Genomic DNA, 20,173 nt, shown 5'->3' on the forward strand with positions numbered 1-20,173 from the left:
GGGCCCCACGAGGAGCTCGGAAAGACCCTTCCCTGAAACAACAACCTGCTGGGAAGAGGCACTACTTCTAGGAGTTTAAATGCTTTCCTCTTGCATTCAAACTTGCATTTTACCTTTTTTATGGAAGAAGGAGGAGAAGGAGAAGATGAAGAAGGTGGTGACTGGCTGAGACTTTCAACACAACCAATCTGAGCCAAAATATCCACCTTAAAATAAAAGAGGTGCTCAGTAAATGGAGGGGAAAAGAGTATATCAAAGCTTTTAAAACCGGCAAACTGTCAGCAGCACTGAGCTCCCCAGGAAATCCCAGCATGCCCCTCATTCACACACATGCAGAAAGCAAAGCCTCGACTGTGGGCCAGTGGTTACCTTCAATGCTCAGCGTGCATTCTAAAGACGGTTGTTATAATGCAGTCTCTCTGAAGCACTGAAAATAATTATTTGCAGCCCAGAAGAAATGGAACAAATATCATGCAAGTCACACAGCCGATGAAAGAAACTCCAGAGGAAAAAACATAACTAAGCTTTCACAAACGTTAAGATGTTGAACCTCTTGCTCTCCCAGCCACCAGATACAGAGGGAGTGCGGAGATGGCAGAGCCACTAGGTAGATGCAGAGCAACCACAGAGCATGATGAGCCCGCCCAAGCCCAGACGAGGCACAGAGCAGCCTGTCCCAACCGTGACCTTGGGAGCACAGGTCCTGGGGCGTGTGCTCCTGAGCCTCTGACTGGCTCAGTGTGCAGCGTCGCCGTGAGAACAGGCAACTGACACACTCCCACGAAGCTAGTCAATGGCCCACCTGGCATCACTGTTAAGAGGACAACTCTGGAGTCTAATTTCCAGGCTTCAAACCCCAGCTCCACAACTATCTGTCAGGGAAGTCACTCCATTATTTAATGGTTATACAGTATTAAGAGTGCACTTTTTAGGTACAACTCTCTTGTGAAGTAAGTGGTGGCATTATTTCCATTTTGTAGATGTAGACAAACTTGGTTTTGGAATCAATACACAAAGTAGACCATCAGGAGTAACCAGGACACAGCTTACACTCCCACTTAACACTAAAAAATAACAAGATAAATGAAACTGTTTTCAAATCATCGTACTTGAGGCAATGAAGGACCTGATCCCTGCCTGGAGGGACTTCCCAGGCCACAGACCGAGGACAGGACCCCCACACATAGCCCAGTGGCCTCTGTGGGCTGAGGAGGCAGCTGGGGGTCTGGGCAGAGGACCTGGGGGAGGGGCCTCAGGTCTGAGCTCAGTCCTGACCTGCACATGCAGGCGAGGAAACTACCATGTGAGAGGCTGAGTGGCAGCCCCCACACAGGGCCCTTCCCACCCGCCAGAGCTGAGACTCTCACCCCTCACAGGGCACCAGGCACAGAACCACAAAGGCTTTGCCTCAGTGGAGGGCAAGAGTATCCTTAGACTAAATGCTGCTGCTTTAAAAAGACTAAAAAGTAACCAAAAAGGTCACACTGTTTCTAGGTAACTTGGAACAAGGATAAAAGGTATGTATGGGAATACAAAAATATTCAGCAAATAACAAGATAAAAATCACAGATGTCTGGCATCCAATAAAAACCCACCAGGCATGAAAAGAAGAAAGCATGACCATAACAAGAGAAAAATCAACAGAAGCTGACCTGGTAACTGCACAGATGACAGAACTGGTAATGTTTAAGAGCAAGAAAAATTTAAAATACTGATGAGACAGGAAACACTTTGAATGGGCTTCTCAGAGGTGACAATTTTAAGAATAAGGGAAAAAACCACTCTAGTAATGTCATGGGTCCCTAATAATGCTTTAAAAAGATAGACTCAGTTGTCACTATTTGAGGCAGCTATTAAAACAATGTCCTACTTGGAAACTGGCAATTAAAGGAAAAGAATTAGACAACTATATTGAATTCCAACAGAAACTTATTCAAGATGCTAACAAGCTTCAGGTGGCAGAAGGAACTGGAACTTCACAACTTCACAGAGAAAGCCGCCCAGCGAATGCGGAAGGAGTTCATCACTGATTCAGCAGGCAGGTGCTCGCAGGCAGTGGTAAACCATTAGGTGAGTGGTTGATGGCGTTAAATGAACGCCAGATTGCCTCATGGACACATGGAGAAAACACAACTACACCACAGAGGCACAAGACTGCCCTCAACCTGACCCAAGGTCATCCTGATCAATAATGGTGGGGTCCCCAGACAGCATGTCTTCTGATGTGATGCCCATGAACATACAATGTCACCTATGATATACTATCACCTCTAATGTTCACTTTGAATTCCTCAAACCTTTAGGTACAACTTCCAACTTTTAAGTAGAGAGGACGGAAGAAAAACTTAAACAATACAAAAAGGAACAAGCAAGTGAATCCAGAAGACAGGAATTTTATGGGACAATTGGCTAAGTCAGAATAAAAAAGCGGAGAGAGTGCTTGAAAAAGAACTTGCAGGGACATTATGAACATAACCAGGTGTACTGCTCGATCCTAGACAGGTTTACAAACAAATTATAAAGGACATTCATGGCCTGACCGGGCGGTGGCATAGTAGATAGAGCATCGGACTGGGATGCCGAAGATCCAGGTTTGAGACTCCAAGGTCACCAGCTTGAGCGAGGGCTCATCTGGTTTGAGCAAAAGCTCACCAGCTTGGACCCAAGGTTGGTGGCTCGAGCAAGGGGTTACTCAGTCTGCTGAAGGCCCGTGGTCAAGGTACATATGAGAAAGCAATCAGTGAACAATTAAGGTGTTGCAATGCGCAACGAAAAACTAATGATTGATGCTTCTCATCTCTCCGTCCCTGTCTGTTTGTCCCTATCTATCCCTCTCTCTGACTCTCTCTGTCTCTGTAAAAAATAAATAAATAAATAAATAAATAAATAAAGGACATTCATGGATGAGCTGAGAAAATTAAAGTCGGCCTGGGTATTACGTGAGATAAAAATTCAATGAACAGGATCATCAACTTTCAAAAGGTTACAAACAGTATATACTACTACGTACATCTCATACGGATATTCACGTGTATGCCATGTTCACAAACAGAAAATAAGACACAGACCAAGGGGTAAACAGTGTAGATCATGGAAATGTGCCGCTTTCCTTTTTGCTAGTTTGAATTTACCCATTTTCCCCACTGCAGATGCACTGTTTCTATAACAAAAGGTCATTTCCAAAATTCCTTTTAAAGATAATAAAAATGCTAGTCTGCAACTGCTGACCACAAAAATGGTAGGTTCTGGTTTTGTTACAGTTTGCTATTTTGTTGTATTTTGCTTCTTATATAACGTGCTTGGGGGATCTGGAGCAGTAAGAATTAAACTCCTACTTCTGACAGCAGGTGTAAATGGAAGTGCAGTAAGACGCAGAACGGGCTTGTTGGATAACAATGGTGAGATCTGACTCCACTGACTGGTTTCCCAGTAAGCAGACAAGACATGGTCTGAGAAGAACAACTTTCACTGCACAGGCCATGGGAACACCACCACCGGAAGAGGCGGGGAGAAGATGAGGGAATGGGTAACAGACACCATTACTTCTGTGTCCCCCTAAACTAGGTCAGACTTCAAGGGACCCAGGGCTGAGCATTAATGGAAAAGATCACACATTTCATTACGGTTGCCTTCCCCCACACCAGCAAGCTAGAGTACAAAGGATATAGGAAGGCTCAGAAGATAATAATAATGAGGGGTCATGGCTTCCACTGCCCATCTGGCTCCATACAGAGGACGTCCGAAGTCTAATACGGATCAACACAGGTCACCGAGTTTGAGAAGTCCACGCGGTAAGAGGAGTCCCTACTCACGGCTCACTGCCATTCGCACTGTTCTCCTGGGGGCGAGGTCTGAGAAGCATCCGAGGGTCCTTCCTACCACGGAGGAGATTCTGCTGTGCTCCTGCCACACACACGCACACTCCGCGTGGGGGCTGTCGCCTGGTCAGCCGTGCCACGGCCTACCCTACACCTCTACCCTAGTAAGTAGTCTCCTGACCGGAAGGGAAGAAGAAATTCTGGAACTAGAAACTTCCAGGACGGGACTTTGTCCAGGGGTATACAAAAAAAGAGTGGAGAATAACTTGTGCCGTAAAGGCGGAAGTTATCACAGCTTTTGTTTTGTAAGTCATTGATCAAAATCTTTATCTGGCATTTCTCATCAAACGTTTAATAACCACCTGCCAACCGTGTTAGGACGGGGGACTACAAAGCAAATAGCGTGACTCCTACGCCCAAGAACACTGAAATCAGTTTCCAACACACACTTCACTCATTTTCTGAAAAGAACCTACAGAGGTATACAATTCTCTTATGTAAAAATTCTTAACCATTTCAGCTCACAATATAGAAGAAGTGTAAAATTTCTCACTCTGTTCCTTATACTTACTCAAAAGACATCATCTAATTCTACAGATGAACCTACTAACTTCAGAAAACCACTAAGAGAAATATAAAACTTGTACATTCTTTTAAAAGTGAGGCTAGGTCATGAGAGCAGATTAAATCCACTGGTAGCCAGACATGTTGATACAAACTGGAAATTACTCCCCCAAATTTAAATGGCTTACTAAATCCTTTGTTAATTTATATTACGAACTCACAGAGGTCAATTCCAGATATATATTTTTAAATAAAGTAAATTAAAATAACACTTGTTTTAGGAAATGGATAATTCTTGGATTAGCCTTGAGTTTATTTTATTAGTACAAGGTCTTAAAATAGGTAGCTTTATGTATCAAACAGGATGATGCTACAAACAGCAAGAGACCATTTGCTTCCAGAGAGATCTACTAGAAGACCATGCTTAACAGGCATGTAACATGCTGCCTCGCCCTTTATCAGAGCTGTTTTAAGGTCCAAAAACCAAAACAAACCCTTTGCTCTTGTCAACTGTTCCCTGTCAGACAAAAACAAACAATAAAAACACCAAAACCACCCTGAAGAATAAATTTCACCAGCATGTAGTTATGAAAGGTTCCCTAGTGCACAAAGGACCTGGGATCAACGGAGCATGGAGAGTCAGTACTGCCAGCCGGGAGCAATTGTGAAGACAAATGTCAACAAAACCTATAATGTGTACAATCTCCCGTACAAAGCCCTGTAATGCAACACTAGGGGAATTCCTTCCGGGGTAACAGCACGGGTGCAGAGACAGAGAGAACTTTCTCAGTAAGGGTTCTGTGAAGAGAAAATCTCAATAAGCAATTATGAAAGGTCAAATGGCAAAGACCTTACTTAAGATAATGAAATAATACGTCCGTGAAGGTTTCTCTCTTGCTAATTTAACATGGACTACAAATGGCTTTAATGGCCTAAAAATGAGCCTTTGAGAAATGAGAAAGCAGAATGTAGCTCTTGCACAGAAGTACGACTGCCTTCCTCATCTCTTACCCGTAAAAGTTCCTTCATAACAAATATCACTACACTGATAATCTCTGCACATTACAACACGTTATAGTCCTAAACAGCCACTTAACTTAGAGCATTTGTTTAATAGCTAAACTGTTAAGAAAGTACTAACAATCCCAGGGGATGTTCTGTAAGAGCCATTTCTGATTGATGACCCAGCAGACAGTAGAATGACAGGTTCGTGAGGCGGGCAGGAGATGGCTCCTGGTCCTACAGCTAACCTTCTTTAGACAGGGGTTCAGGCAGAAATCGGCAGATCTCAAAACATTTACTATTATAAATACCTTTTGATATATTTATGACTGACTGAACAAAAGAATTATTCCATCATTTGCAGAGCACTCTGCAATGAGGCAAAGCCTCTCTAGGTTACAAGAATAGAAAACATGATGACATCTCTGTTTCTCAGCAAGCTTACAAGTAAGTAATATAATTTCTAAGAGTCACAAATAGTGCTAAAAGAACTGGAAAGAAGCAAAGGGGAGAAAACAATGACTTCTGAAGGACATGGTATCTGAGCTGAACTCTGAGGGCTGGCAGCCTTCTGAGAGCCGGAGTAGGCACTCTGACATCCCAGGAAGAGGGCGGAGACACAGAGACCCGGTGCGCAGCCTTCTGAGAGCTGGAGGAGGCACTCTGACATTCCGGGAAGAGACCAGAGACCCAGAGACCCGGTGGGCAACCTTCTGAGAGCAGGAGGAGGCACTCTGACACTCCAGGAAGAGGGCAGAGACACAGAGACCGGGTGGGCAGCCTTCTGAGAGCCGGAGGAGGCACTCTGACACTCCAGGAAGAGGGCAGAGACACAGAGACCGGGTGCGCAGCCTTCTGAGAGCTGGAGGAGGCACTCTGACATTCCGGGAAGAGACCAGAGACCCAGAGACCCGGTGGGCAACCTTCTGAGAGCCGGAGGAGGCACTCTGACATTCCGGGAAGAGACCAGAGACCCAGAGACCCGGTGAGCAACCTTCTGAGAGCCGGAAGAGGCACTCTGACACTCCAGGAAGAGGGCAGAGACCCAGAGACCGGGCGGGCAGCCTTCTGAGAGCCGGAGGAGGCACTCTGACATTCCGGGAAGAGAGCGGAGACACAGAGACCGGGCGGGCAGCCTTCTGAGAGCCGGAGGAGGCACTCTGACACTCCGGGAAGAGAGCGGAGACCCAGAGACCGGGCGGGCAGCCTTCTGAGAGCCGGAGGAGGCACTCTGACATTCCGGGAAGAGAGCGGAGACACAGAGACCCGGTGCGCAGCATGGGACGTTCAGAGAACAGCCACTGGCTGGAGCCTAACACAGCAAGGATAAGGTCGGAAGGGGCCACCTTGAGGAGTCACAGAAACGTGAGGTTGGAAAAGCGTCTAGTCCCAACTCCAATTCAGATGAATTTCTGACAGAATTTCCTACCATGCACTGTTCAGTGTCTGCTTGATCACTCTGGTGGGACAGGGAGATCCCCCCCCCGAAAGCTCTCCCCTTGCATGTAGAAATGATTCATAGTTTCAGGGGGCAATGGGGGAGCCCCTAAATGTGTTAGTGTAGAGGCAGCACTGTATAACTGTAATGAACAATTATAAGCCCCCTACTAAGTACTGAGTACTGTTCTGAATACTTCAGAACTATTTTTCATGTACTCTTTCCAACAATTCCATGAGGTTTCACTGGTGAGGAAACTGAGGCACTCAAAACTTATCAGTTGAAAAAATACCAAGAAATAACATTTTCTAATGTCCATTCATCCTAAAGGTGTAGACAGCAATAATATTCTGATATCCCACGTCTCAATTTTCTTGTTGTCACTCACTGGGGATAATTAACTAGCAAGAGCTGGAGGAGGCAGCATCATTTAAACTGATTGTATTTTCATTAAAATTAATGTAAAATTTCAGCATAGTTTTCTCAAATTATCCCACCACTGCAAGTTTTCCAAAGCAATACAATAACGTACCACGTGCCGAGCACAGGACTCGCAGTCTCTTTCCCCGTGTTGCCTGGGCAAGGCGAGGGGCTCTAGTCAACAGCAGAAGTATCACGCCAAGGTCAGACTGTCCCCTGGCCCCCCAGGGCCCCGGCACTGACCACCTCAGCACAGGCCCCTTCTTGTCTCTCCATGCCCTCACTTGAAAGGGTATTTGCAACTTATGGGGTTTGTGTTCAGATCATGCCAGGCTTTTAAAGGCAACTCTTGCTGAATACCCTGACTTTTCTCTTCTAATCAACTTTATCAGCAGTCGTTAGCAGGTTCAACAAGCAGTTCTTTGTTAATAGCCAGCAGAAACGCCACACAGACACTGAGGCGCGCACAGGCGCACCTCGCTCTCAGGAAAGCCGGCACACTGAGCAGGGCGGAGACTCACCTGGCTGTTCCCGCTGGCAGCGGACGAAGGGGCCGGAGCTGCACCTGCCGAGAGGGAATCGAGGAAGGCTTGGTCAGCCACTGAGTTCCCACAAGAAAATGGATCTTTTCCATCACTGGGCAAAATCTGAATATTAGAAAGAATCACAATTGTTTTCATAGATTAGAGTTATTTCACAGTTAGTTTCTGAGAGCAAGTAAGAATTGCCATATATTATGGAAAAGGGGTTTATATTCTTAAAAGGCCAGCAAGCCCAAGAACATCTATAACTATTTCTTTCTGTAAATATGCAGAATTCCAGAAAATGCAATTAATGCCATTTATCTTAGATTCTCTTATTTTTCTCATTCTTGTCAATTTTTAGAATCCTGACTGCACACTGCACAGAGCTAAACACGACATAAACACCAGACATGTGGCCTGAGTCCAGGAGCCCGGGGACCCCCGAAACTGTATGGGAAAGACTGGGGGGGGTGCAAGTGCACGTATTTCTGAGAAGGGCTACAGATTTCACCAGTTTCATCAAAGGGTTCAGAAATTCGCACCCCTACTCTTAGCAGCGCCCAGGTAAACACTTCACAGGGCTCTGTCCCCTCTACTGGAGGAAACCGTAGGTCCTTTATTCTGGATCTCATAGGGCACCAGGCAACCTTAGTTTCTATTATCACAGATGAGAGGCAAGCTCACCATGTACCAGTAACCCACGGACAACCAGCAGGGGGCGCCAGGAGGTTGACTCACAAGGGGTTTGTCAGAGGCGTGGGTGTGTCCCAGGCAGGGAGCCTCATTCATTCAGAATGTTGTAACACTATCCCTGGCATCTATCATAACAAAGCTTAAACCAGGCAATGATTCACAGAGGCTCATTCAAGACCCTTCTGTCTATGGGACTGGGAGAAGGAACTGAGAGGTATGTTCTAATTTAGCACAGGGAGAGGTAAGCTACTTAAAGAATGTCTATTTCAACTATATGAATCAATTCTACAATAAACAGTATTGTAGGCAGCAGCTATTATACAACATGAGCTATTATACAACATAAGCAAATGAAAAATAGGGATTTATATTCAGAATTAAACACTGCTATCCTTGGAAAGAACTTAACCTAAATATTTGAAAAAAAATAAATAAATAAAATAAATAAATAAATATTTGAAGGCTCTCTTTGGAGCTTAAGTCAGATATTTTTTCTTAGTTATACTTCAACGTATTCTCCCTATTTTATATAATTAGCATGCACTAATTTTACAATGAAAATTTTTTTATTAAAAATACAGTTGCAGCCCTGGCCAGTTGGCTCAGTGGTAAAGCGTTGACCTAGCGTGTGGAAGTCCCGGTTCAATTCCTGGTCAGCTAAATGGAACAATTTAGTAAACAATGAGTTGATGCTTCTCTCTCTCTCTCTCTCTCTCCCCACCTTCCTCTTTCTCTCTCAAATCAATGAAAAAATTTTAAATCTTTTTTAAAGTCTTTTTTTATTATTACTTTAATGTTTCCTTTACTGACTTTTGGAGAGAGGAAGGGAGAGAGCGGGAGGGACAGGAGCGTCTGTCCGTGCACGTGCCGACAGGATCGGGCCAGCAACCTCCGCTCTTCGGGATGATGTCCTAACCAACTGCGTTACCTAGCCAGGCTTAAATCTCTAAAAGAATAAAAATAAAGCCGCTATCTTCCAGTCTGTCCCTTAGGTTGGTAATTAATAAAACGTTAGACAAAGACCAGGTTTAATTAATAAATGATAGTAAGTTCTTACTTCAACATAGTCTGTGGGAACAAGACCTCGTTCTCCTTTGCTGTTTCTTCCTTCCAACCATCCTCCACCAACATCCTAAGAAAATTTTAAAAAGAAGAAGAAATAAAAAGACTATAGTTGAAATTTCATGCAGAAATTTTACTTTTGGAATTGTCATACACAAAAAATAAGTAACATAGAGGTAACAGTTCAACATTTTAAGTTTTTTACGCCTTCCTTCACTCCAGAAAATGTCATATAAAATCAAGAAATATCAAACTTCAACAATAAGTGATCACAAATGTGAAAACAGCCGAGCCACAGAACGCCAGCAGTTTTGATTCCCTTCTCTGCACTGGTCACTGGCGGAACACAGAAACACCCGGCAGCCACGCCTGGCAGGAAGCAGAGCGCACCCACCCCTGGGGTCGTGCTGTCCTTCCCGAGCTCTGCAGCCGCCTGGACGAGGGAGACGGTGGGGAGCTCAGCAACGGCCTCGGGGCTCTGTGCGCTGCAGCCCGCTTTCCCGGGAAAGAGCAGCTGAATACACAGAGGTGGCTGGATGGTGATCGGGACAAGGCCCAATCCGCCTGTCAGCGCAGCAAAGCCAGCCCACCCCAGCGGAGCACTGCCAGACACGCGCGTGAGCGAGTGAGCGAGCCAGCAAGTGAACAAGGACATGGGAGCCCAATGGGCCCAGCCCGGTGCCAGGTGACTGTGTGCTGAGGAGTGAGCCGGGTCGGGAGAACCATCCAGCTGACTTGGAGATTCCTAGGCAATGACAAATGGTTGTTTGTTTAAGCCACTAAGCTTTGAGACTGCTTATTATTTAGGAAAAGCTAACTAACTGATCCATGGTTCCTTGGCTCTTCTGAACAATTAATGTTATAAACTAAACAATAAAGTACTCTATACCAGGATTCCTATTGTTCAATCTGTTGTCTCAGCAAAGTCCCACTTTTCCCCCTTAGAGTAGTAAGAGTTGTCTAAGTTTATCAATTGTGCCCTAATTTAGTTAATAATTACCTGAACCTAGATAAAACCTTCTTTAAAAGAAATCTCTTTAGAACACAACTTTGTCCATTTTTTTACAATAACAACTTAAAGACAATACTATTTCCCCCCCCAAAATATGAAGAATACTTCCTTAAAAATTAAATGGGTAGATCCTGGCCGGTTGGCTCTGTGGTAGAGCATCGGCCCAGTTTGTGGAAGTGCCAGGTTTGATTCCCAGCCAGGGCACACAGGAGAGGCACCCATCTTCTTCTCCACCCTTCCCCCTCTCTTTTCTCTCTATCTCTCTCATCCCCTCCCACAGCCAAGGCTCCATTGGAGCAAAGTTGCCCCCAGCACTGAGGATGGCTCCATGGCCTCTGCTAAGGTGCTAGAATGGCTCTGGCCACAACGGAGCAATGCCCCAGATGGGCAGAGCATCGCCCCCTGGTGGGCATGCCGGGTGGATCCTGGTCAGGCGCATGCAGGAGTCTGTCTGACTGCCTCCCTGCTTCTAACTTTGGAAAAATACAAAAAAATAAAAACAAAATAAAAATAAAATAAATTAGATGGGGAGATAAAAGAATCTAATTTTTTTTCTATGATTAAAAATAAAATCCATTTACTTATATACACCTAGCATATTGCATAAAACTACATATTCTTTTTCTATCCAGTAATTCTTCTTTGTTACCAAGACATTAAAATAGGTTTTAAAAATCCTATGGGTAGTAAGAAAGCAGCATCCTTCTGGTCAGCCCTGGTTCTCCGTCCCTGCTCCTTTCCCTCCCTCGTTTCCCCGAGGCCCTCTGGCCTCCCGGGCACCTCTCCTCACGGGCTCTGGTCAGAGATGTCCGGGAGCCAGCCTACCCCCAGCCCTCCCCTCCAACTCGGCATTGTCTTTTTAAACTGATGCCAAGCTACAAGTCAGGGTTGACTATTTACTATTCTTTAAATTAACATATCTAAAAGTAAACTCGATTAGCCTGACCTGTGGTGGCACAGTAGATAGAGCATCAACTTGGAATGCTGAGGTACAAGGTTCAAAACCCTGAGGTCTCCCGGCTTGAGCACAAGCTCATCAGCTTGAGCACGGGGTCACTGACATGATCCCAAGGTCGCTGGCTTGAGCATGGGGTCACTGACATGATCCCAAGGTCGCTGGCTTGAGCAAAGGGTCACTAGTTTGACTGGAGCCCCCAGGTCAAGGCACGTACAAGAAGCAATCAATGAACAACTAAAACAATGCAACTACGAGATGATGCCTCTCAGTCTCTCTCCTCCCTCTTCCTTTCTCTCTCAAAATCAATCAAAAAATAAAATAAAATATAAGGAAACTCATTTAATCTTTCTTCGTGACTTACATACATTAATAAGTCCATCACTGTCTCAGGTGCAAAGCACAAAAGTCTCAGGGATCTCTGACTCTTTTCTTACCACAGTATCTAATCAGACACCAGACCTCTGGGTCTGACTCCCCAGAGCCGTCTATATCCACCCTCATTCAGCTCCTATTGCTACCAACCTGCGTCATGTCCCTGGACTCCAATTCATCTGCTACACCTCTACTAGACTTCCTTAAGTGCAGCTCTTACCATGTCACCTTCCTATAACAACACCAGCCTCAAAAACCCTTCAACAAATCCACTACTTAACAAATGAAGTCCACAGTCTGCGTATGGCCTGGCGCACAAGTCCTGTGTGGCTTGGCTCTAAGAGCCAGTTTTCTCAGCCTGTTTCCTACTGGTCCATACATATACCCTGTACTCCCAGGACTCTGGTTTACAGGACGTGTTCCCTGGCAGAGAAGAAAAAGCAGAGGCTGACAGGCCAAACGGGTGGGGTTTTGAATCCCTGTTTTGCTACTTACAAGCAGAGTGAACTTGGGCAGGTTATTTATCTCCTCAGTCTCATTATCCTCATTTGTAAAAAAAAAATTAAAAATACCAGCCTCATAGAATTCATGGGAAAATACATTAAAGAAAATATGCATAGCCCTTTGATAAACACTTGGCTCACGGGTGTCAGTGATGGTAGCTGAGACTTCTAAGACACAATGAATATTTTCTAATCTCGACACCCCTGACTTGGCCGGGATTCGGCTGGGAGTCTCTACTTCTACTTCATTTCTATCCGATGGAACCCCACCCAGCTATATCTTTGGGGGACTTAACTTTTTCACTGTTTATAAAATGTTCTTACTTCACCATCAGTACTTTGTAAATAATAGGAAAAAAATTCATGTGGGTTTGAATGATCAACTTATTAAAAATTAAATCTTAAAAATAAGTCCTTAAGGGACAATCTGACTCAAACACAAAAAATAGTCCTCTTACCGGATTTGTGATTGTAATGATTTCTCCTTCATTAACTGTCAGTTCATTATTTCCAGGTTCAGCAGCAAAATCATACATCACCCGAGCCTGCTGGGAGTGGAGAGGAAAAGAAGTGACAAATGTAAACTTAGTAAAAAACAAACACCTTTAAGTTCACCTTGTAAACATGCTTTGTGAACAGACGCTTCTTGACCGTGGCCGTGGCTGCTCTGGAGAAAGGGAGACAGGTCACCCCAGTGATTTATCAGCCCCCTCGTGAGGAAGAACGGCGCGCACCGTGGTGAGAGCCCCGTTCAGTTTTGGAAACAGGGAAGACTTCTGGTAGCTGCCCACACTCCACTTAGAGAGCAGCCCCCGCCCCCAAGTACTCGAAATACACCTATTTCTTCAAGGGGGAAAAAAGGGGAAATTTTCCAGGGGGTACGAAGAGGAAATACAGATACTGTTTGTTCTGGGAACCCTCACTCTCAGGGACCAGTGAGAGATACACACATCACACACAGACACACAAATGTGGAGACACGCATAAGAGTTCTATGTCTTTAGAGTATTCCCTTGCCATTTAAATTCTCACTATTCTTTATCTAAACCCACTGGGATGAATTTTGATAATGCATTATCCCTAGCCAAGTAAATTCAGAAACCAATAAATATTTTAGACTCTTCTACAATACTACCCACTATCCAATGATTTATAGGGCTGTGCAGACTGGCCAGGTAACCTAAAGAGCTTTAATTTTCAAACTTTTTCCTGCAATGAGATCTTAATGTCACAGAAAACAGACTAAAGGGAAGCCATTCCGGCTGATGAGAAGTTACTCTTCCAGCCTCTTCCTTGGGACAATCCTTGGGGCACCAACCCAGAATGTGGATTACCCAAAATACCGCAACATGTGTTCCGAGAGACAGAACCACTGCTGTCATAAAATGTATTTTATATGTACTTTTGTGATATATAAACATATCTTTTTTTTTAACCATTCCACATTCCATATAAATGTCTTTCATGGACTATCTTATAGAAGAAAGTCCATCTTATAAATTGGGCCTCACATGTACCTAGAAACATGGTTTATTTTAAGGCTAATTGTTTGTCTAAGAGACAAACTTCAGTTTGCCTGAAGGGCTAGTCAGACAGGATGAGCGGAAGTACGTCCACTTAACACACATTCCCTGAACACATCCACGTCCACGTCCACGGGACAGAGCCAGGCGGGGCCCCTGTGCAACCGTGCTCCCCCCACTGTCACGCGCTTACTGGTGGTGGAAATCCCTGTCACGAGGATTAAGAATTCACAGCTTGTAATCAAATATAAGGAAAAATCCCAAACACTTATTTTGAAATACATCCAAAATACGAAGAGGGACTGATGGATGACTGTGATAAAGCAGGTATAATAAACACTCTCTAGAGAATCTAGATGGTGAGTTTATGGTGGTCAATAAAAAATGAGTTGAACTTTTGTGCACATTTGAGAGTTTCATAAGGAAAAGCAGGGAGGCTTCTCAGTCCCTCCCTCCTCGGCTAATGCAACCCCCTACTCAGTCTTCCTGAGCCCATCCCTACCTGATGCTTAGCACCTGACACAGGACCTCTATATTTAATTCTGTTCTGGTGAGTTTCTCTGCCCTCAACCCCTTCTTTAACAAACTGGAACTCAGTGAAGATCAGGCCCCTTGTCCCTCACTCACTGCTGTCACCCAGTGCCTGTGACATTGCCAGGAACACAAAGTAGAAAGCACATGTATCATGAACTCCATTCACACGGCTGCACAAAGAAAAGTAGCATCGGGAAGAAACAGACGCCGTGTAGTATGTCGGGGAGGAAACGGCACCTGACCCGGGACTCTGTCTTCACAGGGCAGCTGGGAGGGGCTGTCAGGGACAGCCTGGGGGCGGAGGCTTCTGGGAGCACGACCTTCCTCAGGTCGCTACAAAGGACAGCAGAACTGCGCCCAGGTGTTTTTCTCCTACAGATGTAAAAGGAACTAGAAGTCTGCTTGTCATGCTGTGGGATATTTTTAAGAACATGTCACACCAATCTCATCCCTTGTGCAGGGAGGCAGCTGCAGATGAATGCGCGAGGCGGAGCGCAGGCCCTGCGCTGTGAGGACGTCTCCGTCCCAGACACAGCCCACAGCCGGCAGGACAGCAGATGAATGCGCGAGGCGGCGCGCAGGCCCTGCGCTGTGAGGACGTCCCCGTCCCAGACACAGCCCACAGCCGGCAGGACAGCAGATGAATGCGCGAGGCGGAGCGCAGGCCCTGCGCTGTGAGGACGTCCCCGTCCCAGACACAGCCCACAGCCGGCAGGACAGCAGATGAATGCGCGAGGCGGAGCGCAGGCCCTGCGCTGTGAGGACGTCCCGGTCCCAGACACAGCCCACAGCCGGCAGGACAGCAGGCTTCCTGGGGAGGTTCTGCCGGGCTGCGTAGGCCCAAATGTTTTCTTCTCGTTCCTTAAGAATCTCAGTTAACAATTTTTTAAAAACCAGCTACTCTAACTGATCCCAAATACAGAATGCCAGAGCCTTCTGTTTACCAAATGTACAACGTGGTCAAACAGAATGTCAGAAACAAAAAAACGGAAACTCTTCCACATTCAAATGTTACTGAGCATTTACTCGCGGAAAAGATGTAAGTTAACACACAGAAAGAAACCATGGCACAGAGAGAGGACAGCTGTCACATGGGAGGAGGGTGGGGTGGGGGAGGGAGAAAGGGTGAAGGGATGAAGCAAAGAAAATTAAACCCACAGACACAGAACGTACGGTGATGACAAGAGAGGAAGGGGGACGGAGGGAGACCTGGCTTGGGAAAATAATACCGTACACGGGCGATGTGTTATAGAACTGTACCTAAAACCTATATAATTTTATTAAACACTGTCACCCCAATTAATTCAACAAAAAGTAAATTTTAAAAATATATATATAAACATTGCAGGTTTATTTAAAATGCTGATCCAAGACTTTTTAAAAAAAATCTAGAGAAGTTTCTTAAAAATTAAAAATGAGAACAATTTTGGAGAACAAAAAGATTTTAAAATGAGCATAACATGTCAACAGAAAAAACTGACCATCAGCCTAAAGGAGCAAGCTGCTCCTTTTCTTTCCTTTTTCCCTTCCTTTATCCCTCCCTCTATTCCATCCATCCTTCCTTCCTTCCTTCCTCCCTCTTTCCTTCCCTTCCCTTTCCTCCCCTCCCCTCCCCTCCCTTTTTAAAGAGCTTTACATTTTTTCAATTACAGTCGACATTCACTGTAATTTTGTATTAGTTTCAGGTTACAGCATAGCGGTTAGACAGTCAGAAACTTTACACAGCCCCCCCCCCCCGTATTTCCAGTGCCCACCTGGCACCATACACAGCTGTTACATTACTCCCTCTCTTCCCTGTGCTGTACTCGACACCCCTGCCACTGTTCTGTAAGTGCCCGTTTCTAGTTCCTGCTCCTCACCTTTCCACCCAGCCCTCCACACTCCCCCCTCTGACATCCCCCAGTCTGCTCCAGTGCCTAGGAGTCTGTTTCCATTTTGTTTGTTTAGTTTGGAGGAGCAATTATTCTCACAAAGCTTCATCAAGTAAGGCTGGAAGCCTTCAGCACTGAGCAGCTCTGGACACTGTCCCCCATGACTACTTCTCTCTCCTATCTGCCTCTGGCTGCCACCTGCCTTCTTACTGTCTGTCCTCATCCTCCTTCCCCTCTTCCTCACCTCAGTACCAAACCGGAAGAAGTTGACCTCGTCCCCAACTGCCAATCTGCCTAACTATTCTTTTTTTTTTTTTTTGTATTTTTCCGAAGCTAGAAACGGGGAGAGACAGACAGTCAGACAGATTCCCGCATGCACCCGACATGGGATCCACCCCGCACGCCCACCAGGGGGCGACACTCTGCCCACCAGGGGGCGATGCTCTGCCCCTCCGGGGCGTCGCTCTGCCGCGACCAGAGCCACTCTAGCGCCTGGGGCAGAGGCCAAGGGGCCATCCCCAGCACCCGGGCCATCTTTACTCCAATGGAGCCTTGGCTGCGGGAGGGGAAGAGAGAGACAGAGAGGAAGGAGAGGGGGAGGGGTGGAGAAGCAGATGGGCGCCTCTCTTGTGTGCCCTGGCCGTGCTAAAACAGCTAAGGGAGAAAGAGGTCTGAAAAATGAAGTGGGGTGGGCTGTAGAGATGAATGACCAAGAGAAACAACAGCCTAATGAGACCACTTGAAGGACAGGCTGTTAGCTATTTCTCCCCATGGAGACTTTTCAGTTACATGAGCCAAAGTATCTCCTTTTGAGCTTTCGCTAAGAAGAGTTCAGATTCTGTCACTTGCAACCAAGACAGTTCAAGCTGATACAAACCAATAATTCCCAATGAAATAGTTTATTCAGAAACATTCTAAATTAAAGAAAAACACAGTTCATATTTTGCAAAAAACAGATAAAACAGAAACTATAACCTAAAATAAATAATAAAGAACTTATCAGTTCAAAACAGAAAAATAAAAACCACAAAAAAACTGGCAGCAAAATATTCACAGAGGGATTAGAATGCAGAAGGCACGGCCCACACTTAAGCTCCTGCTTCTTTGGTTTCACATAAACCACAATTAAATCCTGGGACAGGGCAACAAATCTTCAGCAATGTATGTAGCTCTCCCATCTTTTAAACAGAAACTCTCAATTAAAAAGTAAGTAAGAACCTGGCCAGTTGCTCAGTGGATAGAGTGTCAGCCCAGCATATGGATGTCCCGAGTTTGATTCCCCAGTCAGGACACACAGGAGAAGCACCCTTCTGCTTCTCTCCCTTCCTTTCCCCCTTCTCTCTCCCCTCTCCTCCCAAAGCCAGTGGCTCAACTGGTCTGAGCGTCAGCCTCAGGTGCTAAAAATAGTTTGGTTGACTTGGTCCCAGACGGGGAGGTTGCCAAGTGGATCCTGGTTGGGGCACATGCAGGCACCTAGCTCACTGTCTTTCCTCCTCTCACTTAAAGAAATAAAAATAAAACAAAAGTAAAATATGCAAACCTTCAGAAAATCAAGGGACTGAAGGACTCCTTATTAAATGGACGCCCTTGAGAACTGAAGTTTAGGGTGCAGGTAATATTTCTATATAACGAATTGTCCTTTGTAAATGGCAGGCCTGTTTTACTTACACATACTCACTTGACTTTTTATAAAATCTTACATATTTAATGCCTTCCTGTTTCTCATCTTTACTTAACCATCAAGATCATGAGAAGAAACAGAACTTACGCTAACAGACCCTGAGAGGACTACTAATATTATAGCATTAATATACGTAGATGTATTTGTCCATATTCTAAGTGGTTAAGGCTTAAATGATTTTCACTTTATAACAACCTGTGATTTCAAGAGCTGTTGTTAAATCCTAGCTTGTGCTTATTCAGGTGGTATTTTGAATCAAATGCAGAATCTGAAATATCCCTGTAAAATTTCATCGTCTTAGATTTAACCCACTGCTCCTACCTACCAACAGTTGTCTGAATGCTGAAGCCAATGCCCAGTTATCCCCTATCCTTTCCTAAGTCATCAGAAAGCCTGATAAGCATGCTATCTATAATTTCACCTGCTTCATTAGTAAACTGTTAAAATATGGTAGCCCTGAGGTCCAAGAATAGCTGCACAAGCTAAGAAACTCTTTCCAAGGGGACATGCGTCTAATACCATGTTTTGAGTATGGTGCTCTTAAAATTTTCAAAGAAGAAAATAAAGTTAGTCTGTCCCTTAAATGTTCACAAGCAATGTGTTTAATAGTCTATTCAATAATCTAGTCAAGATGATAGAGTTTTGTTATTAAAATTTTATTTTCTTCTTTTCCAAGTGAGAGGAGGGGAGATAGAGAGACAGACTCCTGCATGTGCTCTGACCAGGATCCACCCGGCAACCCCCGTCTGGGGACAATGCTCTGCCCAACTGGGGCCATGCTCACAATGGAGCTATTTTTAGTGCTTGAGGCAGAGGCTCCACAAAGCCATCCTCAGTGTTGGGGACCAGTGCACCAGAACTAATTGAGCCATAGCTGTGGGAAGAGAAGAGAGGGAGAGAGGGAGAAAACGGGAAGGGGAAGGGGGATGGGGAGGGGGAGGGGGAGGAGGAGGGGGAGGGTGGAGAAGCAAATTGTCGTTTCTCTTGTGTGCCCTGCTGGGCCGACGCTCTACCACTGAGCCAACCAGCCAGGGCTAAGGTTTTATTTAACAGTTGTTCTAGTAAAGATCTTTCCCAATAGAAAAAATATTCTCTAAAGAATTGGTAGCAGCCTACTAAGAATGGCTGAAAATTTGATTTTTTATGCAAAATTTTCAAAAACCACCAAAGAAATGAATATGGTCTTTAAAAGTGTTTTTCCTAAAGTGGGTTTCTATCTGGCATCCTGAAACATGATGCACTTAAAGGAAAGTTTTAAGTGCATCATGGTGGTTAATTTAGATGAATGAACTGTTTTGGAAATTTCCAAAGCACAAAGAAATATACATAGAAAGTCACTAATTACAGAAATAGAAATTTCCAAGAAATATTTAGAATTATCTTAAATCTGAGGGTAACAAAGGGCAATATATAATCCCAAAGGGAAAAAGTTCAGAACACAAATCATCCAACTGTAGCATCCAAACACTCCACATACTGCTCCCTCCCTCTGCACACTCATGCAGAATGGTTCTGGAAAGGATTTGAACCATGTGGTAAGCAAACTGCTAGACACTGGGGTATTTTAAGAGTGTTTCTATCCAAACTTGCCTAGATCACAGCTTCTTTATGTAGTGTGTGTACATAAGAACAAACGGACGAAGACATTTTTTTTTTTCGGATGAAGACATTTTAAGTTACTCAATATGGTGACAACAAACTGGCCACATCACACATAACATCACTATTACCAACTAATGTGCCAAAACAGACACTTCTGACACCCACAGGTGACTGCATGCTCTGCCCACTGAGTCAAAGCTTCATAATTAAACACATACACATGCCTGACCTGTGGTGGTGCAATGGACAGAGCATTGACCTGGAATGCTGAGGTCACTGCTTCAAAACCCCGGCTTGCCTGGTCAGGGCACATATGAGAAGCAATAACTGTAAGTCATGGATCACTCCTATCAGTTATTATACAAAAATCACTAATTTATAAAACATGAGTTATAAAAGAATCTTTACAATTCATACCGCAAAGGTTAACCTTTCTAATAAAGAGCTTCTAGAACTCAAGAAAAATATCCGCAATCCAACAGGAAAATGGGTCGAGGAACAAACAGTTCATAGAAAAACATAAATGACCCAGAAACGTGGGGGAAAATGCTCAATTTCACTTATTATAAAGAAAAATTAATTTGGTAGATGTTATC

General features: G+C 44.7%; 1 protein-coding gene across 1 annotated transcript in view; it reads right to left on the reverse strand.

Annotated features, from left to right (window-relative positions):
- SNX9 (sorting nexin 9) overlaps positions 1-20,173 on the reverse strand; it is a 97,201-nt gene that overhangs the window by 49,373 nt on the left and 27,655 nt on the right. The window contains exons 2-4 of the mRNA XM_066372939.1: positions 12,825-12,914; positions 9,517-9,591; positions 7,764-7,889 (exon numbers count right to left, since the gene is read on the reverse strand). Coding sequence (XP_066229036.1) covers positions 7,764-7,889; positions 9,517-9,591; positions 12,825-12,914 — 291 coding nt within the window. The remainder of the gene's footprint in view (positions 1-7,763; positions 7,890-9,516; positions 9,592-12,824; positions 12,915-20,173) is intronic.

Source organism: Saccopteryx leptura, chromosome 3, assembly GCF_036850995.1.
Source record: "Saccopteryx leptura isolate mSacLep1 chromosome 3, mSacLep1_pri_phased_curated, whole genome shotgun sequence".
Classification (NCBI taxonomy): Eukaryota; Metazoa; Chordata; class Mammalia; order Chiroptera; family Emballonuridae; genus Saccopteryx; species Saccopteryx leptura.